At 39.9% G+C, this 25,528-nt stretch overlaps 1 protein-coding gene and 1 pseudogene across 1 annotated transcript in view; one reads left to right on the top strand and one right to left on the bottom strand.

Annotated features, from left to right (window-relative positions):
• Amph (amphiphysin) overlaps positions 1–25,528 on the top strand; it is a 202,534-nt gene that overhangs the window by 120,315 nt on the left and 56,691 nt on the right. Inside the window, exons 4-7 of the mRNA XM_052157423.1 lie at positions 4,487–4,581; positions 6,886–6,981; positions 16,492–16,599; positions 17,743–17,828. Of these exons, the coding sequence (XP_052013383.1) occupies positions 4,487–4,581; positions 6,886–6,981; positions 16,492–16,599; positions 17,743–17,828 (385 nt within the window). The remainder of the gene's footprint in view (positions 1–4,486; positions 4,582–6,885; positions 6,982–16,491; positions 16,600–17,742; positions 17,829–25,528) is intronic.
• LOC127665336 (uncharacterized) lies at positions 13,702–13,818 on the bottom strand (annotated as a pseudogene).

Genomic DNA, 25,528 nt, shown 5'->3' with positions numbered 1-25,528 from the left:
TACCTTTAAATCCAATTATAAACAAGAACAAGGCATGAGTGGCGTTAGGCCACGTGTAGTTAGTTAAGATAGCTCTAACACTGAATCACCAGTTTTAAACTAACCTTTTCTTAATAACACTATACCTTTTACATAATAACCAATTAATTTATAACTCTTTAGTCAAGAAATGTAAAGCCTTATATCATTAAAACCAATTAGAAACAAGTATAAAGCGACTAGATGAATTTCACAAGCCAAACCAAGGTCTTCCCAAATCTTGAGGTTTCTGGGCTTTTAAGAGCGGCTTTTTCCCCAGCCATGTTTCTGTCTTGGGTGAGTGAGCTACGCTGCTGCAGCGTGGCTTTGAATCAATCCCCACACAAACTGTGGCTAGCTCAAAAGGTTACCAGCAGATGTAATCTTTACCAATTTTTTCTTTTTAACATGAAACAGTCATTCACACAAAGACACAGAGAGGACATAAACATACACATAGACAGTCGGTGCACCGGGACAAACACGGAAAGATACACAGAAAGTTAAGCGTGCTTGTTAAGCAATTGCATCCATTTTCCTCTTTAAACAGCTCTTAGAAGCTGTGGACATATGCCTATTTTTAAAAACCCCTTTCTTTTCGCCGAAATCAGCTCTTACGAGCTTTGGGCAAATGCCTACCAAATTCCTTCCCCATATTTCCCTATCTTATCAACCCAAGCAGTCCTGCGCTGGGTCCACGCAGTATGCTTGAAAAACTGTATCCATTCCTTGCACTCACAACCATAGACACGAATTCACTAGCGCTAGTTTTGCCCTCTATGTTGCTTACCGTGCGGACACCATTAATTTTCACCTTTTTCTGCGAAGCTTCGCTGGATAGGGCTACCTCAAGAAATTCTCTCGTGCCAGGTCTTCCCACGTTCAGGCGCCACTATGTAGCCGCCAGCAGCTACATGTAAACCAGGTTACCTGTTGAGAGAATTTTGGGGTCATAGGGAAGAGCGGCGAAAAGAACGTACGGCCAAGTCAATGTTCACTGATCAAAGCCGTAAACTTTAATGGCGCCGGACCTTTTAACAGTTTGGGCAAACCCTCCCCCCAGACTCCAGGCTGAGTTCCGGTGGAAGTTGTCTAGCTTCTCTTGGAGGTCTTCGTCTTGACTGCTCCGGCAGCTGGGTGGGTCACCTGTTTAATTCAGGAATCCCTATACCTGGAGGAACAATGAACTTGACCTTTACTACGTGCACTCCACCCTAGGTGGAGCAGGATCCTGGCTAACTGGGAGAAGTTAACCTTGACCAAAGTCAAACTCTGACCAAGTGCAAGACTGCCCCAATATGGCTCTGTACATTGATAGGTTTATAGTCTCAAGCAAGTATTCCTTCCCATTGAGCAGCCTTAAGCCCATCCAATTAGATCGCAGTTGGTAATCCCTAAGGTAAAAGTGCTACTATTGCTCCCCTGGGGATATCTTATCTTGCTCGTCATTGTTGGGGTTTGTGTGCTTTAAATTTCAAGAGGACAATTAATTGCTTTTCTCCCTTGGCTGCTTGAATAGCATTTCTAATACTGTAAGAACTAAATAGACTTCATGGAGGAGTCTCCCTGGTCAGTTCCAGCTTGATTCCTTCAAGTCCAGTGTTTGGAATGTGTGGTGTGTCTTCAGAAATAGAATTTTACCTTCAAGTTCTGGAAGGCAACCAATGAAAATGGCGGCAGCCTCTATTGTTTTAGAAGTTCTGAACATGCCTAGCCAACAATAGGAAAGGGAGGTTTCTGTGCCTGGGCCTGGAGTTTCTGTTACATAGTCTGTGGCTCTTGTAGGGAGCCCTGCTACCTAATGTAGTATGACTCCAGTGACAATATTCTACAGCCTTATTGGAGTGGTTGCTTATTGTTCTATATAAGCAATATTATTTTTAACTAAAACATTTACCTCAAGGCTATACAAGCAAAGAATATTCATATTGGAGTGCAATATCTAACATTCATCTTAGAGGATAAAAATAAGCTCATGAAGTTGGCTTCAAATGGAAATCTACTTTACTAGATGCTTTGGAGAAAGTCCAACATTTTGAATAGAGGCTCCTATCTAAGAGAAAATGAATATTCCTCCTATATATGGTACTCTGTAGTTGATATACAAGCTTATAAATTACTAATCTTATATCATGTATTAGATATGGATTGCCAGCAGTAGCTTTCAACATGAATTCAGCATGAATTACTTTGTAAGGAAACGGGACTTATTAGATGTTTGCTCTTTTATGTTATATTCTGCTCTCAGATGAAGTTCGTTGTTTTGGTTTGGTTTTGTGCTTTTGGGTAATTTATAAAGGATAGAAACTGAATTGGATCATCTGGAGATGCAAGTCCCACATCTGGAAAGCTTCTCTGCCACACCACAGCATAACCTTCCCTGAGCAAAGGAGACAGAACTGAGGAATGCACTCTCTAGAAGGCTCCACCCTTTGTTAATGAGCCTACTTGCTCAATCATAGCATTAATCCATTCTTGAGGGCATTCTGACAGTCTCTGCTTGAAGACTTCACCTCCTAACACTGCTGTACTGAGAATTAAGTTTCTAAAACATAAACTTTGAGAGCCACATTCAAATGGAAATATTTCCCAGCTCTTAAAATCCCCCAAAGTCTTGGTGGATTTTCTTTCAAAGGAAGGCTAGTCCTTCTTCACTTCGGTCTCAATCCACCTGTTACCTATGGCGTCAACTTATTAGAACCCATTTCCATGTTAAAATGCCTTCTTTCTAAACTCTCTGTGTATATGCCCTGGAATGGACAGTCACTAAGAGAAGCATGACTGTAATATTGTGTTTTTAACATCATTGAGTAAAGTCTTAACGTAATTTTGTTTGAGGCCAGTTTTGTGTTTCACCACAAAGGTCATTTGCCTGACAGTGGCATCCCCAAACTTGTCTAGAACCTGTTTTCTTAGCTACTTATAATTTTTTTTATCAGACTTAGACAAAGACTTAAAGAAAATACCAGGAGCCCTTGTCATCAGGATTATAGAGATACAACAATTAGTATTTGTCACAAAGCAGAGTATGTTTCTTGGTACAAGTTTGCATGCAGCATAGGATGACTATGACTTATGGGATGGTGTAGTTGTCATATCATTGGTGACCTTATCATGAGAGAATATAGCTTCACTTGTTTGAATATAAGAGTGGACATGGGTTCTGCGCCTCCTTTGTCTTGTCCATACTTACATACCTGCACTTCCTCTACATCCACAGGGGTTTAATCCTCACTGACTCTCTCTGCCTTTGCTCCAACTTGTCCACGCAAGTCTCTCAGACACATGGGCTTCAAACTTCATTGGCAAGGACATCCTGAGCCTGCTTAGTAGTGCACTCCTCTCTACACGTGTCCTCACTTCTTATGTTGTGAGGCATACCCAACCTCAGGGGTGTGAGGACCATTATTTATGTACACTTGTCAGGGAGATAGGGAAAACCTAAGGTTATATGTCAAATTACATCCTGGTTTTCACACACTTCCAGGACGCATTCTATCATCTTAGATTCATTTAGGCTCCTTGCTGAACTCAGAACTGTTTACTGTATGCCCAACAATCATGTGGCTGATTTCAGTTTACAAATGTTTTCAATCTTTGCTTCATTGCATTGACCTATATCAACCTCCTAGTGATAAAGGCTTAGACATTAATGTGGCCAGGTGGGGTCTTCCAGCTGCTGTCTGCCTATCATTCTGGTGTCATTCACAAGAACCTCCATGTAGATCCAGCATTTGCATCTTATCCTCTGTGCTTTGCTGAGTCTGAACATGTCGTGAGGAGGAAAGTGGGTAGGGTTGGCAAAGCCCCAGGGGGCTTTATACCTCTGCTGCTCATAGAAGCTTCACATCATGACAATTATTAATAAGCATGTTTGCTACCTACCCATGTACAAAGAAAATTTAGACCCATAGGCTGATGAAACCAAAGCTTTCTGAAAGGCCTTATCCAAAACTGTATTGACAGTTTTGAGAGATACGTTTAACTTGTTATCTTAATAAGAAAGTTCCTTTTAAATTGTAACCACTTTCAACAATTTTACTATTTAAATCATTAAACCACTTTCAGGTGATACACATGAAAGTCGTATTTTATACTGTTTCTACCTGTTACAAAAGTACTTTATTTCTGTACAGTGATCCAGGGTTAATTTTGCTTTTAGAATTTTGTAGCTTTGTTTACTATTTTTGTGCTCTAAATATTTGTTAGGACCCCTTTAACAGGAGACTCCAGCACACTGTTGTTGCAGTTCATAGAGGATGACACTGTTTACATTTTCTGAGACCCAGTGTTTTGCTACCATTGTGTAAGTAACTGAAAAGGCGAACCAGGAGAGACAATGTAAGGCTCCATGCCTCTCAAGGAAAGGTGTGGGTGTGCCGTCACAGTTGTTTCTGTGTCACTTAGCAAACAGGGAGAAGAGAGCAATGCTTCCCTGTTCCATGAAACTGGTTTTCTCCAATGCCAGGTATGCAGGAGGCCTCAATGAAACTCACTGAATCACTCCATGAAGTCTACGAGCCAGACTGGTATGGCCGGGAAGATGTCAAGATGGTTGGTGAGGTAAGAACTGAATGGCAACTTCTAGGAGTCCCTGAGTGGCTTCCAGAAGACGTCTACTGCTCAGCCCACATTTCACTTCTCCACCTCAGGGCATGGATCTCAAACCAAGACAAGATACTAAAAAAGCAACTTGGAGTTCTACTGCCTAAGACTTTCCCAACCTGTAGTGTGAGGGAAAATGAAGGTTGGGTTAAAGATAGCTTTTCTTCACAATAACGATAGCTCTTTTCTGTTACACACCATAGGTTGTAACAGCTATTTGTGGCTGAGCCTTTTTATCAACTTGATTTTCATGCAGCGAATTCAGCCCCTTTTCCCTTTCTCCCCGTGAATCAGCCCTCCTGGAATGGAGAAGCAAAAGCTCAGAAGCTCGCCCATTCCTCTGTAGCATAGCTAGTCCAGTCACTAAACTCAACTGAACTTTATGACAGCCTTGGACTTAGAAATACGCTCACACCTGAATTAAAGACTGTAGCCCTAGGTCACGGAGCCTTCAGTGAGTGAGCAAATGAGTGTCACCACTTTATGGAAAGTGAGTGGAACAGACAGCAAGAATGGCCATATAACTTCAGGTGCTCTTTTATTCTCTTGGGATTCATGCTCTTGTCCAAGAGAGGATTAATAACAATTATACGAACAGAAAACACATTTGACGCCTTTGTGTTAAGGTCCTCTCTCGGTGCTCAGAACATGTCCTGGTCGCTGATGGGTGAGAGCTTCTAGGCCACAATGATCTCCCCTCCAAGATCTTCATTGAAAAGAAGAGCAATTGTTTGTCATGTTGTTACATGAGGGGAGTCAATACAGCTCCTCTAGCAACATAAGATCAGAGTTAGATGAAGGAGCCAAGGCCCAGGGCAAGGTTAATTCAGGAGCTGCACATCTCTGCGGCCTCTGCTGGGGTTTATAGTGAGTCTCTGGCTGCTTCATGGCAGTGCTGACACCTGATGTTGATCTTCATAATATCATTATAACTGAAATGAAAATGTATTTATCTATGGGAAGGGCTCTTATTAGATATATCCTATTTTCCAAAATCTTTCAGGATGTGAGTTTGGCAAAGCTGTTCCCACACACCATTTTCAAATGCAGGTACCGAGTGATATTGCCGTCTCACACGTTTTCCTATAGGAAAACATCGCATTGCGACAACGTGTTTTTAAATGCTTATCTTACTTTTTACCTTTCTGACTAATAATGTATTTTCAAAACTCATCACAACAAGGAAAATGTAAAGAATAATGGAAAGCTGTGTTCCTATCCCCAGAGCATTGTATGATTCCCTTTTGTCCACGGCAATGCTGCTACTGACACTGACTCTTCAGTGAGATGACTGCCATGCTGCATTAGTCCCTGTGGGTTCCAGAACATTGGAACTCTCCGTTCCAGCTTCAAACATCACCCTTTGGACAATAGAGCAACTGATCACTACATATTCAGAATGTTTACTCGAAATAGATGATGAGCTTTTTTTTTATTTGATGAATTTAAATTATTTTATTTGCCTAAGATTCTTAAATTGGGCATTAAAATAACTAGGATTTAGTTTTTGAAGGTCAACAAAGGAAACTAAATGTAAATAAAACTTCTTTGTCTTGTAAATGATATCAGGTAGACTAAAGTGGACTCGAACCTACTGTCCAGCCAAGGCTGGCCTTGATCTTCTTGTTTCTATTTCCCAAGTGCAGACATTATAGATGTGGGTCACTGTCTCCACCTTTAAATTAGTTTTCTACTGATTTGCTTTTTCAACAAGATCAAAATTTACCACTCACTTAAAGAAATTTGGAAGTAACAGCCCGAGTATAATATGATGAACTGACAAGTATCAGAGACAGTTTTTAATCCACTATATACCTCATGGTTGATAAGGGCCTCCCAATATAATACATTTTCTCTTCATTGAGTAAATGATACTTGATCTCTGTTTTGTTCTTTGTTTCTCTCTGGGTTGGCTCTAATTTCACCAATTGCTGCGGATATGGTAGCTGTCTCACGGGAATTCTCAATGTTTTCACTCCAGTGCCCATCTACTGTGACTTGGGAACCTATTAAAGCCTCTGCATTGCTCAGTATCACAGAATCAGCAATGTACTTTAAACATGCCAAGCTCCTAGCTTGTATTGTTAACTAGAACACTGACCAGTTCACCTTGAAGTTTGATTGCATCCTAATTAGCTCATATTGCCTCTTCTAATATCTCAGGAAGTATTGCTTACTGCATGTTCTGATTTCAGATATTTTAGCAGTTTGGTGAAATGTGTCTGGGATTATGGAGTCACTGTCTCTCTGTTTCTCATTTAGAAATGTGATGTGCTGTGGGAAGACTTCCATCAAAAGCTAGTGGATGGTTCCTTGCTGACACTGGATACCTACCTGGGCCAGTTTCCTGACATAAAGGTATTTCATTCTCTGTGTGTGAAGGAAATGATTGAATGGTTTCATGTGGTTCTTAAAATCAGGGCAACAGAAGGGAATTAAAAGTTCTCAAGTTGAAATGAAAGACATTTTTAACTTTTCATTTATTTAAGCATTTATTTTTAATCTATTATCATGAAATAAAATCCAGCTACAGAAATCATAGTGCCCTTTTCCTGAACACTTCAATGCTTCTTTCTTTACAGAGGTCTTTTCAAACCTTATATATAGTATGAGGTGATTTTCATTAGACTAAATGGCAGTCACAGGGAGTGGAGAAACTGAATGGCAAATGAGAGGAGAAATCTGATATTTCACTATTTACTGTTAGTTTCACATGTGGTCACAATGCACCTGTGCATTTTGCTGCCCTTGAAATTTTCAGATTAAAATCAAAATAGCCTTTTAGGGTGTGAAAAAACTCATGTTTAAAACAATAACTTTGGCTCTTAACTCCCCTGCAAGTGTAGATAAAGAAGGCAATGGTTGAATGCCATAGATCTGGAACTTTCATTGTAGCTAAAGCTGGGTTTGAACAAACATCTGTATGCAACAGATGTGCAGCAGTAGCCCTTTTGCTTTTGTGCTCAAAATGGAGTCGGGGTATACTGGCCTTTTAGCAGGGTGAGGAGATTATAAACCTGCACCAGTGGACATCTGGGGCATCTCCTTGCACAAATCCACTGTGGCCTGGCCTTTTGTGTATTCATGAACAAATACCAGGAAGCTTCCTATAGGAAATGCACTGGCATTGTCCACACAGTGAAATGAAATAACTTCATCACATCAGCTCTCAGAGGGAGGACTAATTTTTCTGCTCCCACAGACTATAAATAGAGTGTTTGGGAATTTCTGGACTACTGGGCAAGACTTTAAGTGGATCTCTCCAAATATATTCTTCTTGGTGGCCACTTGTCAACAAAACAAATCTGAATGGCGATTCCCTGTGTTACCATAAGCACTAGAGATTTCTTCCCTCTGTTCTCATTTTCTTAGAGTCTCTGTGCAGGCATCTGTACATTAGACAGAACAGCCACCTGACTGTCAGCAAACATCAGAGCCTAGAAGACAACTACTAGAATTTACTAGGTTCTCATGATTAAGAATAAGGAATTAGATGAGAGACATGGATTTGTGTTAGAAACAGACTGTGTATTGATAAACAGAGGCTCAGTGGTGGTGCTTCCAGGCAGGCTGGGAACCTGCTGTGCACAGGTAATGTGCTCGCTCTATTCTAATGTGCTTGCTCTATTTCCTGTCTCCTTGGTTCTGAAGAGTTTATTATTCTCATTCTCATTGGTTTCTGATGCACTTTTTTTGATGGTCTCCTCTTGGATTGATCCTAACAGTCATCGCAACCACATTTTGAAAAACCTGTCAGTCTTTCTGTAGTACAGCCCACTTCCTGTTCTTTTAAAAATAAACTTTATTTTAAAAAATTCTTTCCTAATGAATAAGAATACTACATCTCAAAATTAATAGGACCCAAAGTCTATACAACGTAATGAGCTTAACTACACTTAAATTGGCATTTGAAATGGATGCTATGAAGCATCACATTAGATTTCATGCTTTTATGACTGAATATATTTTGTGTACTTATCCAAATCCATCTGCTCTGGGCAATCTCCAAATATCTAGAGAAAGCTAGACCCCATCAGTGCTGAGAACAAAGGCACTTCCACAGGTCCAAAGGTGGGACCACTACACACTTTTTGAGCTTTTCTTTCCAAAGGAAAATGAGTCTGGGCATTTAAAAAGCTTTGTTTGGTCTAAGCTTAGAGAGACAGTGATGGTGACTAATTCTGCTGTAGATTCAAGTGTCACCCAGGACCTCACTGGCTTCTCAGTGTGTTGAATATTTAGTGTCCCGTTACTCTTTTAAGACTGAGCCACCCTATGCAACAATTCATGTCAGATAGAAGGTCTGAAAGTCTCTACTCAGGTAAGAGCTGGGAGTCAGGGCATGGTAACCACATGCTCTGGCTGTGCCAGGCAATGGAACTATGTCAAACGGCTGCAGATTTACAGAATGTCTTCCAACCATTTCCTTTCCAACCTCTTCATTGTCCCTGCTGCTTATCCAGCAACTTTCAACTAATTTCTGTCTTTCACAGGAGAATTGATTTGTAGTTTGAATCAGTGTCTCTAGGAGAGAAACGGAGATCAGGCTTCGTTCATTCCTCTTCTGATGTTACCTCTACTGCATGATAGTTTAATCCCCACAACTTCAGGATCTGAAAGTCAGAAGAGGATAATGAAAATTGTATTCTCCTACCTGAAAACATAGATCAACTTGCAACTTGTCTAACTGTTGTGTTTTCATAGTATGACTTAACTATGTGAGGTTGGGATTGACTAGATAAGTAGACAACTGAACGGCACCTGAGTTTCAGAAGAAAATAATCGAGTGCTACATTACTGAGAGGCAGTTATCTTACTGCTCATGTTTCCTAAAAGCATATTATTGCAAAGCAAAGATGCATAGAATTACAGGAATGAAGCAAAATTATAATCGATTGTACTGGTTGTTCATTTCAGTTTATTTGAAGTCAACATGATGTAATACTCAGTAGAACTTTTACCAAGGAGCACCTTTCTTGAGGTACATAGGTGAAGTCACTCACGGGGTGACCCTCCAGTTACAGCATGTGTAGCATGTGTAGGTATGTAGTAATAACAGGACTAAGGGCTTCCTCACGCTCCTCTGAAGGCAAGTGCGCTTTAAGGTTTTACATGTGTCATGTGATGAGGCTGGATCAATCTCTCCTCTCCTTTTTCCTTTACTCTTAAGCTATGTTAACAAAAATGTCATGCAAGCCAGAGGATTGGTAAACTGCAACATGACAAATAATTAAGGAAATATTATGGGTATCTAAGGAAAGAGACAACTTGGAAAGTGAAGAATAGCTACATTGAGGTTTTACATGTATTCAAAGAGTCCAATTTAGAAGTAGCAGTAGACGCCCTATGGTCATAAAACGATGATTCGTGAATATGTAATGAAGGGTTTTTCGGTGGAAAGGACACTATGTGTAAGATGAACTGAGTGGAAAAATTTCAAAGCATGGACCACAATTGACTTCTTGACTCCCATTAAAATCAACAGACCACATGAATTTAAAACCTCATGCAAATTCCCAAGCATTTGCCGTAGCCTATCACAGAAGGCTATAAAGTACCATTCATGAGGATGATGCTTGACATCTGAGCTGTGACTGGCAGGGCAGTCCATGTTGTGATTCCCATTCTGTAGGGCTGACATCTAAAATCAACATTATAATAAGAGCCCACATGTCACCAACCCAGGCAGGCTTACAGCTGTGAGGAATTATTGTAAAATATAGTTTAGATTCTAAGTTGGCACCCATGCATGAATAACTAAGCACATTTACTTCAGTGTGCCCAAATGAATTCCAAATTGGGGTTGTCTGAGAATTTTAAAAATTATAATGAATTATTTTGTAAATTACAGAAATTTAAGGTGGTGAGTAATTTCAATTAAGTTTACTACTATTACTTAAATTGACTTACTTAAACTTAGTATTGGATGCCTAATTAGAATTGTGTTCTATGAAAAAGTTAATATGAGTTAGCTCTGTTCTTATGAATCTTTGAGTATATTTATTTATTTATTTATTTATTCATTTATTTATTTATTGCTCCAAACTTCCAAAATGTCATATAGGGAAGGAAATATGATTGATTTATTTTTATAGCACAAAACTAAGTGTCAAATGAATGACAGATCTTAAAATATTTACTTATATCCTAGTAAACTACCTTCTGTGAGGGCCTTGCCAGTTCCAGAAGGAAATGCTTCACAAAATTCACCTCACTTGACTTTTTGAACAAAAATCAGATTACCAATGTACTCTTCCACCTCATTCTGAATCATGGTAGTAACTGAATTTCAGCTCTTTTTAAAGACCAATGCAATCTTCCAAAGCTAATGAGTTCCTATTTGGAAGATATTAAAGACGTCCCTGGGGCCGAGGTACATCCGAACACAAGAGCTCTGAGGTGCTGAGTGCTACAGAAGCCTCTGCCCCTTAGAAAGAAACAGATGCCTGTTAAAAATAATGGGCTTTATCACTTTTCTGACAAAAAACGGTCCACCAGGCTTCCAGAAGGGATTCACGCACTTCTGCTTAGGCTAGCTCAGTTACCATCAAAAAGCTACTCTGGGTCTGTCTTGAAGCATTTCATGGCCATGTGAAAATGGTAACGACAGAAAAATATCACTGGAATGAATATAAAGATATGAAACTGCTCAGTTTAAATAACCTTCTGAATTTACCTGTGACAAGGGTCTGAGGGCTGTAGAGAAGTTATGTTGAATAATTAGCAGAGTCTGTGGAGGCATTGGAAAGGATGGTGTTAACAGAGTTCCAGGAGCAGGGCGAGGTTGACAGGAGTTAGACAGGAGAGAGCGCAGAAGGTACACATTGGAGGGAGGCTGCCTCCGGCAGGGGCTCACCATTCTCGCTCGCTCTCTCGCCCTCCCACTCCTGAGGGTCAGCTGTCATCTGGTGTGCGCCTTCTTTCACTTCATCTACTCCTGTCACCAGCTAGGCACACAGATGCTGAACAGTTCTAGGCAAATTCCAGGTCTTTCTGAGTAAAATGGAAATAACTCCTACCATATCCGTACAGTAGGATGCTGAGCAGATTCTGTGTTATGTAAAAATATAAATATCTTATTAATATTGTTTTCCCTCTTATTAGTATATCCAATTTAAGATATCTTTCTTACATGAAATGGTGGTCATGATTAGACCAGCAGGGTGCAACTAGAAAGTTGCAGAGACATAAAACACATGGATGTCGTCAAATCTTCTCTCAGGCAATTTTTTTTTTATTCGATATATTTTTTATTTACATTTCAAATGATTTCCCCACTCCCAAAGAGTCCCGTAAGCCCCCTTCTCTCCCCCTGTCCTCCCACCCACCCCTTCCCACTTCCCCGTTCTGGTTTTGCTGAATACTGCTTCATTGAGTCTTTCCAGAACAAGGGGCCACTCTTCCTTTCTTCTTGTACCTCATTTGATGTGTGGATTATGTTTTGGGTAATCTAGGTTTCTAGGTTAATATCCACTTATTAGTGAATGCATACCATGATTCACCTTTTGAGTCTGGGTTACCTCACTCAGTATGATGTTCTCTAGCTCCATCCATTTACCTAAGAATTTCATGAATTCGTTGTTTCTAATGGCTGAATAGTACTCCATTGTGTAGATATACCACATTTTTTGCATCCACTCTTCTGTTGAGGGATACCTGGGTTCTTTCCAACACCTGGCAATTATAAATAGGGCTGCTATGAACATAGTAGAGCATGTATCCTTATTACATGGTGGGGAATCCTCTGGGTATATGCCCAGGAGTGGTATAGCAGGATCTTCTGGAAGTGAAGTGCCCAGTTTTCGGAGGAACCGCCAGACTGATTTCCAGAGTGGTTGTACCAATTTGCAACCCCACCAGCAGTGGAGGAGTGTTCCTCTTTCTCCACACCCTCTCCAACACCTGCTATCTCCTGAATTTTTAATCTTAGCCATTCTGACTGGTGTAAGGTGAAATCTCAGGGTTGTTTTGATTTGCATTTCCTTAATGACTAATGATGTTGAGCATTTTTTAAGATGCTTCTCCGCCATCCGAAGTTCTTCAGGTGAGAATTCTTTGTTTAACTCTGTACCCCATTTTTAATAGGGTTGTTTGGTTTTCTGGAATCTAACTTCTTGAGTTCTTTATATATATTGGATATTAGCCCTCTATCTGATGTAGGATTGGTGAAGATCTTTTCCCAATTTGTTGGTTGCCGATTTGTCCTCTTGATGGTGTCCTTTGCCTTACAGAAACTTTGTAATTTTATGAGGTCCCATTTGTCAATTCTTGCTCTTAGAGCATACGCTATTGGTGTTCTGTTCAGAAACTTTCTCCCTGTACCGATGTCCTCAAGGGTCTTCCCCAGTTTCTTTTCTATTAGCTTCAGAGTGTCTGGCTTTATGTGGAGGTCCTTGATCCATTTGGATTTGAGCTTAGTACAAGGAGACAAGGATGGATCAATTCGCATTTTTCTGCATGCTGACCTCCAGTTGAACCAGCACCATTTGTTGAAAAGGCTATCTTTTTTCCATTGGATGTTTTCAGCCTCTTTGTCGAGGATCAAGTGGCCATAGATGTGTGGGTTCATTTCTGGATCTTCAATCCTGTTCCATTGATCCTCCTGCCTGTCACTGTACCAATACCATGCAGTTTTTAACACTATTGCTCTGTAGTATTGCTTGAGGTCAGGGATACTGATTCCCCCAGAATTTCTTTTGTTGCTGAGAATAGTTTTAGCTATCCTGGGTTTTTTGTTATTCCAGATGAATTTGATAATTGCTCTTTCTAACTCTGTGAAGAATTGAGTTGGGATTTTGATGGGTATTGCATTGAATCTGTATATTGCTTTTGGCAAAATGGCCATTTTAACTATATTGATTCTACCGATCCATGAGCATGGGAGGTTTTCCCATTTTTTGAGGTCCTCTTCCATTTCCTTCTTCAGAGTCTTGAAGTTCTTGTCATACAGATCTTTCACATGTTTGGTAAGAGTCACCCCAAGATACTTTATACTATTTGTGGCTATTGTGAAGGGGGTCATTTCCCTAATTTCTTTCTCAGCCTGCTTATCCTTTGAGTATAGGAAGGCCACTGATAAAAAATATGGAACGCTTCACGAATTTGCGTGTCATCCAAGGATTAGCAAGCGCAGGGGCCATGCTAATCTTCTCTGTATCGTTCCAATTTTAGTATATGTGCTGCCGAAGCGAGCACTCTCTCAGGCAATTTAACTCAGAATCTGAATTTAGATCTGAAAATTCAGCATATTTTATGCTATCTGTTTATTGGTTCTAAACTCTTTAACTAAGCATTTTAGTGGTTCCCATTCACTCACACACATACATTTTCCACTGTCATATTTAGCTGCATCCAATTTAAACCACTGGCTACATCTGCTGCAAGCCTTCTCATGCACTCTCGCCCTCTTGCCTTCTCCTTGTGCTACATTCACCTTCACGTGTGTTGTAAGCTTCATAATACATTGCTTCTGGTTTTTTTGTCTGTTTTGTTTCTGTTCTGAATGGCTAGTAATGTCTTCATGCAATTAAAAGCAAAGGCAGGGGGTAGTACATAGTTGCCTCGATTTTGCCCTTCACAGCAATTACTGCTTCATGCAGTTCCACTTAAGATATCAAAAGCATTATGTTGGCAACAAATTCCCTGCTTTTGTTTGATTGAAAATATTCCTTCCACCTTCATTTCTGGGAGTTACTTTTTGTTTGGTAGAGTCTGACTTGGAGATGTTTTTTTCTTCTTAACTTCTTTTAAGTACTTTACAGTACTTAAGTACTTAAGTACTTTACTGTTTTGTACCGTGTTTGGTTATTGAAGTTTAGCCCACTATGGTTCTTATGGCCGCACTATACTTACACTTGTTAAGTTACTTCCTGTGTCAGCATCCACAACAGTGGTTATGTCCTCTCATCTTCATCCGTGTGTTAGTGCTTTCTTGTGCTCCCTTCATTTGCCCCTCTTTGTGTTTTGTTATTAATGATCGTAAGACCAGACTCGGACTAGTCAGTGCTTTTCCTTCTACGTTTATGAGTTTCTCAAATCTGTACTTTGGTCACTGAGCACTTTAGGTTCACAAACTCTATGCTCAGATTCCCTGTGTTTTCAAAGAAACAAAGAAAAAGAATTGATTTAAAAAAAGTGAATTTGTGAACAGTTTTCGCATCACTGTAAAGAGGAGATGGGCTTCAGTCTTTCCCGAGGTGGTGGCAATACCTGCTAGAATATGAGACACAAACACCAGGAAGTTAGTATAGCTGGGGGCTGAGGTGCTGAAGCTGTGTGAAAACTCTTCCCATGAGGATAGTTCCTCCTTTGGCTAGTGCTGTCCCTCTCCATGTGTCAAATTTAGGTTAATTTTTAATTCTATTGGGTCCATTGTCTCAATAATTTGACCTTTGAAGTGGTGGGGCATAAATCTTAGGGTATCACTTTACCTCCAAGAGTGTCAGTCTAAAATCCTGGTTATAGTCTTCTCTCTCTCTCTCTCTCTCTCTCTCTGTGTGTGTGTGTGTGTGTGTGTGTGTGAATATTCAATCTTGAGAGAAACACCTAGATAGGATACAAATATGAGCTAAAGTTAGAGGACAGTCCGTTAATGTAAGACCAGTGTAAATCCAGTGCATAGGAACATTAACATGCCATACTCAGATTTACCAACGTTTCCAAGGGCTGGAACAATGGCTCCTTGAGCTTGTGGAGGTCTCCATCCTGAAAAAGTCCTTATATGGTTAAAGTGAGCTTATTTTTGGCAGCTTTCTGGAAAATAACTTGTTGCACATAAAGAAGAAGAGCCCATGTTGGCTGCTCCACACTTCTGGGAGCGTAATGTGGGCTACTGTGCACAAAGTTGCTATCTATATGATCCCTATGCAAGTAGGGGTCATGCCAATGAAGATGGTCCCAGTTGATCAAAGTTAAGTCCTGATCAAAAATTTGGTCAATACCTAGTGGATTGGGATTTCTGGACCAAGGCTGTGAAAATTCCTTAGTGAGGTGGCCATCCAAATGAGCTAGGCCATCAGCAGTGTCACTGTGTACTGAACACCAGCATTTTCAAAATGATACATTAGCTCTAGAGATTCAAATGCATAAAGGACCATAGCATACTGAGAAGAGATTTCTCAGGCAATAAATCTGTCTTAGGGAACTGCTATTATAATCATATTATATTGTAGTCATATTATAATCATAAACTGCTATTATAATTATAAAGCAAAACCTAGTGTAGCTTTCTATCTGCAGACTACAGCACATTAAGAATAAGAGTAGATGCTGATAGATAGTCCAGTTTGCCTGCTTCTCCAGAGCAGCTACAGGATTTTCTGGGTCTTAGATGGCAACATGCTGTTAGTGGTTCACGATTGGCCTCATTATTCTCAGAATGGGTGCTGCTTAAGGCACAATAGTCTAGAAGCTTTATTCTGATTTCTAGCTGTCTTCTGCCTACTCTTATACCTGCTCACCTCTATCTTCTGTTAAAATCTTTACCTTCCATGCCAGTAAAATGGCTCAGCAGGTAGGGGTGCTTGCCACGAAGCCTGTTAACCCTTGTGAGTCAATCTCAGAAACCCTCCTGCTAGAAGGAGAGAACGGACTCCTGTAGATTGTTCTTTAACTGTGCTCACACACACACACACACACACACACACACACACACACACACACACACATATACATCCATAAGTGCAATGATTCTACCATCGCACAGTGGAGGTATGGCAGCAGGCAGGAGTGGCAGTTGGATCAGGAATTGGGAGCTCACACCTTAATTCACAGGCAGGAGAAAGTCATCAACTACTCTCATCACAGAAAGCATTAGTCCTTTGACTTTGACAGTCAGAGATGACATTCACCTGTTTTCCATGTTGGCAGAATCGCATCGCTAAGCGCAGCAGGAAGCTTGTGGATTACGACAGTGCTCGCCATCACCTGGAGGCTCTGCAGAGTTCCAAAAGGAAGGATGAGAGTCGGATCTCTAAGGTAGGGATGGATGCGTAGGTGAGGCCACTTTTTGAATCTTAAGGCATGCAGCAGCCTTGTTTTTAAAAACTAAATGTCCCCCCTTTAAAGAAAGACTTCAATCAGGAGAGAATTTAAGCTAAATTATAGTTTTGTAAACCACTTTAATTAAAAATACATTTTTTTCCTTTGGTATTAGAAGTGAGATCACGTGAGTGAGCCTTACTGACATTGTTACCAGAATAACTTTGAGCCTCTTGCAGTGTTGCAAGATCAAAGAAACTAAGGAGTGTTTCTGCACTTCTTTCTATATGGTCAGAAAATAGTGATAAAATATAGATTCAGGTGAGATACTGACACTGTAACTCCCAGAGAACAAGTTAGTTACTTTTTACATGCTGTGATAAAACACCATGCCTAGGCAACTTGTAGAAGAAAGGCTTGAGGCTTAGTGTTTTGGAGGATTTTGATTCCATCACCATCACAAGGTATGGCAGCAGGCAGGAGTGGCGATTGGATCAGGAATTGGGAGCTCACACCTTAATTCGCAGGCAGGAGACATAGAGATCAAACAGAAGATTGAGCAAGACTTTCAGCTCTCACAGCCTACCCCCAATGGTTCACTTCCTCTGTCAAGCCTACATCTTCCAAGCCTTCCCAGAGATCATTACTAACCGAAGACCAAGTAATCAAATGCGAGATTATGGGGTCATCTCTTTCAAGCCACCATAAGCCATGTGTGTCAGCAGTTTGAAGATGCCAGCTAAATGAGGCCTGCTATCCACGTTCCCCTTGAACTCCAGGCTTAGTTTGTCTTTCCTATCACACATTGCTGCTAAATCACCTTCCAACATGGCATCTCTAGATCAGGTGCTCCCTCTTGTTTACCTCTTTTAATGGAGCCCATTGGGAAAATTTTCTAAACCCCCTAGCATGACACACAAGACTGCCACAGCTTGATTAGAACGGATTTGTCAAGATTTCCAACTTTCAGGTTCTCTCTATTGCCCATTTAATTATAAAATGGTGTGGATTTCAACAACTATCTCTCTTCAAAAAAAATCTTCTCAGGATATCATAAGGTTCCTTCTCTTTAATATGAAGTGATGCTTTTATGTACAGAAATGGTTCCCCATATGTGAATATGTTGTGTGTCATTTCTAGGCAGAAGAGGAGTTTCAGAAAGCACAGAAAGTATTTGAAGAGTTCAATGTTGACTTACAAGAAGAGTTACCCTCACTGTGGTCAAGGTAATCACATTTCTGTTCCAGTTTGCACCCTTTAGCAGTTTAAGAGACGTGGCTTTCCCTACGTCACTTTTCTTGTCTGTGGCTTTCTTCTGGGTCTGTGATCTTTCTGTCCTGTTTGGAAGAAAGATGTATGGAAAGCATCTAGACATATGCTTTCCAGTATGGAAGCCACTTTTCACCTATGCCTGCTGAGTACTTGAGGTATGACTTGTGGAAACTGAGGAAGATAATTGTGTTGTATCTCATTGTAATTGATATGTGTGCCTCACAGCTGTTTAGACATTGGTACGTTTCTCTCATGTAGAGACTTAAAATTCTAACCAGAGTCACTAGGAGAATTTCTCCTGTCATAAAACGTATAGCATGTCCCCTTCAGCTCTTAGTTGGATTTCCAGTATTCTAAGTCTGCATCTAACCTTCTGACCTTGTTCCTTGGACTTTTAACCTGAATTTTATCACTATTTCAGACATCAAAGGCTGCTCTGATTTACAGCCATTCCAAGAGTCTCATGGTATTGAGTGAGATTTATGTAGTTTATTTAGTTTTTACTACTCTGAGAGAACGATGAAGTTGCTGGAAGCAGTGATGCCTTGAGGTCCTCACTAGCAGTTCCAGGTCACCAGCCCTTCAAATATAACTCTGCTTGGCATGCTGTATTACTTTTAGTCAATCTCCTCCCCTTCTTCCAAATAGCTGGAGGCCCCAAAGAGATTAAACACATCTGCAGGCTTAATTTTCTGCTGCTTGTATCTAAGCCCCTCTTTAACTGAAATTGCACACACTCATGATTTTCACAAGTACGTAGTTCTTTTCCCATTTACACTGCTCAAGCCTAAAATTGGAGTCAGTACTTTTAATCTTCAGTGTCTCCTGTGGGGAAATGCACAGGACTTGACATGCAGCAGGGAACTAGTACTCCGTGTTGGATATTTGAATTCCTGCATCAGACTCATCTTAGCCATTCAGAAATTATTTGTTGTGTCTGGTTGTGACATAGTGTTCATCAGGTCCTCTCTTCAGTGTTTTTTTTTTTTTTTTATCTAAGTTATCAATGAAGCTGAATTATTTACAGCTTTAATATATATATATATATACATATATATATATATATCACTCATTTTTAGATGTGCATATTATTGAGAATATTATCTTTATAAAATGTTCCATGTTTTAGTTGGATTGCTTTGAGATGGAGCTTCATGTAGCCCAGGCTGCCCATTTACCCACTTTGTAGCAAAAGATTTTTTTGATTCCCAATCTTCTTGGCTTTACCTCACAAGCTCTGGGATTTTGGATGTGCATACTACATTGAGCTATAAAGTAACTTCTTTTATTTCTCTTAATAAGTGTCTCTCTTTTAATTCAATATATTTTTTATTTACATTTCAAATGATTTCCCCTTTTCTGGCTACCCGCTCCCCAAAAGTCCCATAAGCCCTCTTCCCTCCCCTTGTTCCCCCATCCACCCCTCCCCACTTCCTTATTCTGGTATTGCTCTATACTGCTGCACTGAGCCTTTCCAGAACAAGGGGCTACTCCTCAGTTCTTCTTGGACATCATTTGATATGTGGATTATGTCTTGGGTATTCCAAGTTTCTAGGCTAATATCCACTTATCAGTGAGTGCATACCATGATTGATTTTTTGAGACTGGGTTACCTCACTTAGTATGATGTTCTCCAGCTCCATCCATTTGCCTAAGAATTTCATGAATTCATTGTTTCTAATGGCTGAATAGTACTCCATTGTGTAGATATACCACATGTTTTGTATCCATTCCTCTGTTGAGGGACACCTGGGTTTTTTCCAGCTTCTGACTATTATAAATAGGGCTGCTGTGAACATAGTGGAGCACGTATCCTTATTACATGCTGGGGAATCCTCTGGGTATATGCCCAGGAGTGGTATAGCAGGGTCCTCTGGAAGTGACGTGCCCAATTTTCTGAGGAACCACCAGACTGATTTCCAGAGTGGTTGTACCAATTTGCATTCCCACCAGCAGTTGAGGAGTGTTCCCTTTTCACATCCTCACCAACACCTGCTGTCTCCTGAGTTTTTAATCTTAGCCATTCTGACTGGTGTAAGGTGAAATTTCAGGGTTGTTTTGATTTGCATTTCCCTAATGACTAATGATGTTGGGCATTTTTTAAGATGCTTCTCAGCCATCTGAAGTGTCTCTTTGATACCTGCTCCAGGTCTCTATTGCTTACATGGTACACTGTTTTCCATTCACCCTGTTTGCATTGTTGAATCTAAAGAGTAGATGGTATTAAGCTTAATGCTTGTATTTAGTTTGTTCTTTGTCTCTTTGGTTCTTTTATTATTTATTGTTTCCAGGTAAAGAAAATAATTTCAAACATTTAGATGCACAAGGAAGAGTAGTGAGGTCTGGGAAGATGGCTCAGTCAGTGCTTGCCAAGCAAGCATGAGAATCCGATGTTAGATCTTCAGTGCCAAATAGATCTGGGTGTGGTGGCACACATCTGACAAAATGCATGAGGGCCAGAGATAGAGGGATCCAGATGGCTCACTGGAGCTCAGCAACCATCAGTCTAGTCAATTGGTAAGCTTCATGTTCAGTGAGAGATTTATCTTAAAGAAGGAAGTGAGAAATCTATCTACCTCGGTTACCACATGCACATACACACATGCACACATGCACACATACATATGTACATGATCTACTTTATAGAAGAAGATATAGATTGCAGAAAACTATAAGCATTATTTATTTTTTATGCTGGGGGATTTGCCAGACATTGATCATAGAGGCTCACTCACACTGCACACGTAGGTACTCTACTGCCTGACCTATATTTATATTTTAACCAAATTTGTGATTCATAGAAGATGGTGATAAAATTACTGTAAAGAAGGGGGACTCCATAGGGAATGCTTAAGTTGAATTTTTTGAAGTCAGTATTTGGTGAAGAAATATTCCAACTAATGAGAGCACAAATAATGGTGTGTGTATTGGAGAGTTGTTTTTTGGTTCTTGGAACTTTTTTAATTTTTAATCTTTGTGCTATTTTATGTGTATTTTGCCAACATATTTCTGGGTATTACATGTATGCCTGGTACCAATGAAACATGAAGAAAATGTCAAGTGTCCTGGAACTGGAGCAGTTTAGGATGTACGTGAGCTGCCATGTGAGTGGTGTGAACTAATCTCAGGTCTTCTGAAAGAGCAGCTAATGCTCTTAGCCTCTGAGATATTTCTCCAGCTCTGGTTCTTGCAAGATTATTAACATGATATGGCATGACACTGATTGAAAAGAGAATTCAAAGGAGGGAAGTGTAGGGACAAAGCAGGACAGAGACTAGGGGTTACAGTCACTTATTTGTCAAATATTTATTGGTTGCCCACTGTGTGTCTAGATTCTTTGATGTGCTATGGACCTTATACTGAATGTTTTATTTTCTTTCCGCCTATACTGAAGAAACAAAAGTAAAATGTCGCACAAAAATAACATAATTGAGACTGGTATTTCTGGGAGACCAGGGTAACTTTAGAGTTGAGGAGTTAGTATGTAACAGAAATGAAGGGCTAGTAATGGACTGAATTCTGTCTCATGTGTGATAAGTTTGAAGATGCATTAAGAAGTTCATTAAGTAATACAGTCTGTAACTGAAGAAGAACAAGGAAAGGAAACACTATGTATGGGTGGTGTCAGTGCCCAGATGTCTGAGTGACAATACGAAACAGTGTGCAGTGTCAGGAAAACCTGCAGAAAAAAACTAAGTGGAAATAATGATAGCTCTATCAGGGCCCTGAAAAAGCCAAGAACAAAGAACTCTCCAATGTTGAATGTGTTCCAGGAGTCCCCGTTACAATGGGAAGACCAAATGCATGAGAACTAAGGATATTTCACCTCGTCTGAACTTCCAGAGAGGGCTCAATGGGTGGAGGGGCCAGAGATTCCATGGCAGGTATTGGTGACCTCATGGGACATGAGAGGACAGCATAGTGGATATCTCTGGTTTGGAAATATTGGTTTTAGGTTGTGCATGAGGAATCATGCAGCAGATATAGAGAACAGCCAGAACAAGGGAAAGCACTGGAAAACAGCTCCTGTTTCTTCAGAAGATGGTAATGTCAGTGGTGGGGGTGGAGGTGAGTGGGTTATTTAGCCAGAGAATGTTTGGGATGAGTGGTGGATAGGAAAAGTATGAGGATGTTGATAGGATTAGCCAGACAGGCCTTATGGCTGTTTTACATGATTCTGGCTTGAAAATGATGGGACCCAACAGATTCTGTTGCCTGGAATAAGGAAATAGTGATCTACTGTGCAGGGTGAGAGAGTTTGCTGTGCTTCGTCATAAATGCAATGTCTTCATCAAAGTCTTCCTCTTCTTAAGGCCCAGAGATCTATATAAAATAGGAGCCATATGGATTGTAAAAGCCAGAGGTGAGGGATGACACTAAAAAAACAGTGTCTTCAAGACACAACAGGACGGATGCACATACAAACTCACAGAGACTATGGTAGCATGCATACGATCTGCATAGACTCAAGATAGATGGCATCCCAACACTGGGAAGGGGCAATAAATGGGCACCTGGCCCTAACCAAGAAGCTATCTGCAATTGATACTTGATAGCAAAGAAAAAAAAAAGTAGCTTTCTCCAACAGAGAAAGGTCCCACTAGGTATACAGCACATTTACGGGAAGGCCTCAGGCCCAGGAGTAGTTGTGAGACACAAAACAAATTTAGTGGTATTTTGTAGACTTTTTGTCTCCTTTTGTTTTGTTTGGACAGGTTTTTGTCTGAATGGTCTTATGTTTATTTATTTCAATTTTGGTTCTTGTGGGTTTGTGGGGGGTTATTTTTATTTATTTTTTTCTGATAAAGAGGAATGTTTATTATAGTTCTTCAGTATAAAAAACCCTACAAACCCGTATGTATATTATGCCACCAAGTTTATGTCATGTATATATGTATGTCTGTATGTATGTATACATATATTTTTGTTAAATAAAATACATATATGTATACAATAAAATATATATTTATATATTTATATACCATATATATGTATGTGTATATATGTACCTATCTTTCAAAGGTCTGAAAAGTTCATACTAATATATATTCTATGATTACTACTTTAGTTGTTGAAGGGTGTAAGTTGTGAGTGTGTACCTTTAGTTATACATTATATATATCAGTATGATATAGACACATATAAATATATATTATCTTTAATCTTTTTTTACAGTCCAATCATTATCCCCCCCCCCCCCCCGTCCTCTTGGCCCACTGACATTTCCTCATCCCATTTCTCCTTCTCTGTCTCCAAGAGCATGTCCTGACATCCCCACCCCACCAGGCCTCACTCCCTGGGGCCTTAAGTTTCTATAGGGTTAGGTGTATCATCACTCACTAAGGCCACAGCATGCAGTTCTCTGCTGTATATGTGTTGGGGGCCTCATACCAGCTTATGTATGCTACCTGGTTAGTGGCTCAGTGTCTAAGAGATCTTGGGGAGTCCAGGTTTGTTGAGACTGCTGGTCTTATGAGGTTGCCCTTCTCCTCAGCTTCTTCTAGCCTTTCCCTAATTCAACCATAGGGGTCCCCAGCCTCTATTCATTGGTTGAGGGTAAGTATCTGCTTCTGACTCCTTCAGCTGTTTGTCAGGCCTCTTGAAGGGCAGCCATGCTAGGCTCCTGTCTGTAAGCACATCTTAGCATCAGTGATACTGTTAGGCCTTAGGACCTGTCCTTGAGCTGGATCCCAATTTGGGCTGATCTCTGGACCTTCTTTCCTGCAGTCCACTGTGGCAATGAAGTCAGTGTCAGAAGCTTGAGAGAGCAGGTCATAGCCTATCCACAGCCTAGAGAAGTCAGCAACAACTGTATGCATAGCAGTACTCAGCTTATTCCTTCAGATCTTTCACACTTCAGGATTTGCTGCTTAGGGAATAGTGTTGCCCACAATGGGTAGGTCTTCTCACCTCAATTACCATAATCAAAATAACCCCCTGCAGGCATACACAGAGCCTCATCTCCCAACTGCTTCTAACATCTATAAAGTTGAAAATTTCATACCAAGCATCACAAAGACATATTAGTTTTTCCTTTATAGTAACTGGATTAATGATTTAATATATTCCATGTAACCGCCTTTACCAATGGATAGTAAAAATATGCTAAGAAATATGCCCAACTGAAAACAATGTGAAATAAATACATGAAAATGTTTATCTTTAACTAAAGAAATCATAAATTTTAACTTGATGGATGCAGTGTTGTCACTAGCAAATTTATGGAATTTTTATGTAAGATGATATTAAAAATTAAGAAGGAAAATCGCTCAGCCAATAGAAAGTTTGACAGGGATCATCAAAGCGTTCTCATAAAAAAATTTTACACTAGAATTTGCATACAAGAAATGTAAGGAAATATTAATCCAGGTGTGAAATGAATTTATTGATCTTCTCTGGAATTTTATTATTTATAAAAGGGAAACTCAAAACAAAACTCACTGTCATGTTTGAAGAGAAAATGTCCCTCATAGTGTGGAGCCTTTGAGCATTTGATCCAAAGTAAATAGTGCTGCTTAGAGAGGTTTACATGGTGAGGCCTTGCTAGAGGAAGAATGTCACCAGAATGGTCTCTAAGAGCGCAAGGCCTCACCTTACAGCCAGTTTCTCTGTTTCATGTTTGCTGTTTAAGATATGGTCTCACAGATTACTGCTGCTGCTGCCATGCTGTCCCCAACATTATGGATTATCATTCTGGAATTAATAGCCAATATAAACAGATTCTTGTCCTCATCATGGTGTTTTTTATCAAAGCAAAGGACAAGTAAATGAAGCTCTCACAAATCAACTTTAATGATCTCTGTATCTGTCTTCAAGTTAAATTTGGCCCATTCTCCTGGCCCGCCTATGTTTCCTCTCAAACAGATGTTTGCATCTGGGTTCTTTTAGCTGTTAGTGCTCCATATCCACTTGGTTTTTTTATATTTAATCATGTATGGGCTATTGTGGCATCTTCCATTCACATGTGGTTTTATACTTTGCTTTTATAAGTTCATTTCAACATAATGGTGCAAATACTCATTAATTAAGCCCCTGATCTTAGTTCTTACTATTTCCCAAAGACACTATGCCCGAGTTTATATTACTGCATTCCTGTTTGCATAAGTATAATGTGGAAATACATATGTTTTCCCCTGTATCTGTGGATAATCAGTTTCCAGAACCCCTAAGCGAAGCAAAACTTTATGCAAAATCAAGTGACATAGTATCTGTATATCACCTTCTCACATCTTCCTATGCACTCTCAATCAACTCTATTTTACTTAGAAGACAACATTATGCAAATAGCTGTTTGTTGTAAATTGTTGGAAGAATATGATGGTGAAAGAATATTGTCTCTTTCAGTACAGAGATGCCTTTTGATTTCTGATGGTTTTGATCCATGGATGGTTGAACTACAGTATACAGAACCATGGATATAAAGAACCATCTGCATTCATGTGCATGCAAAACATATGATTTGAAATCAGTTAGAATAAAAGTATGTGAAATCAGGGTCACATGGTTACTATGGGTAGAAGAAATAAATGTAATGTGGCAGGAATTTAAGGGATAAGATAAGCCACAGAAAAAAGTGTGCCTTATTTATGGGACAGATTTACCATTTAATTATCACTTCATTTCAAAGTTCTTACATTTGGCTCCAAGTTTTTCT

The sequence above is a fragment of the Apodemus sylvaticus genome, chromosome 14 (genome assembly GCF_947179515.1).
Source record: "Apodemus sylvaticus chromosome 14, mApoSyl1.1, whole genome shotgun sequence".
Classification (NCBI taxonomy): Eukaryota; Metazoa; Chordata; class Mammalia; order Rodentia; family Muridae; genus Apodemus; species Apodemus sylvaticus.
This window is presented reverse-complemented; position numbering and strand designations above follow the sequence as displayed.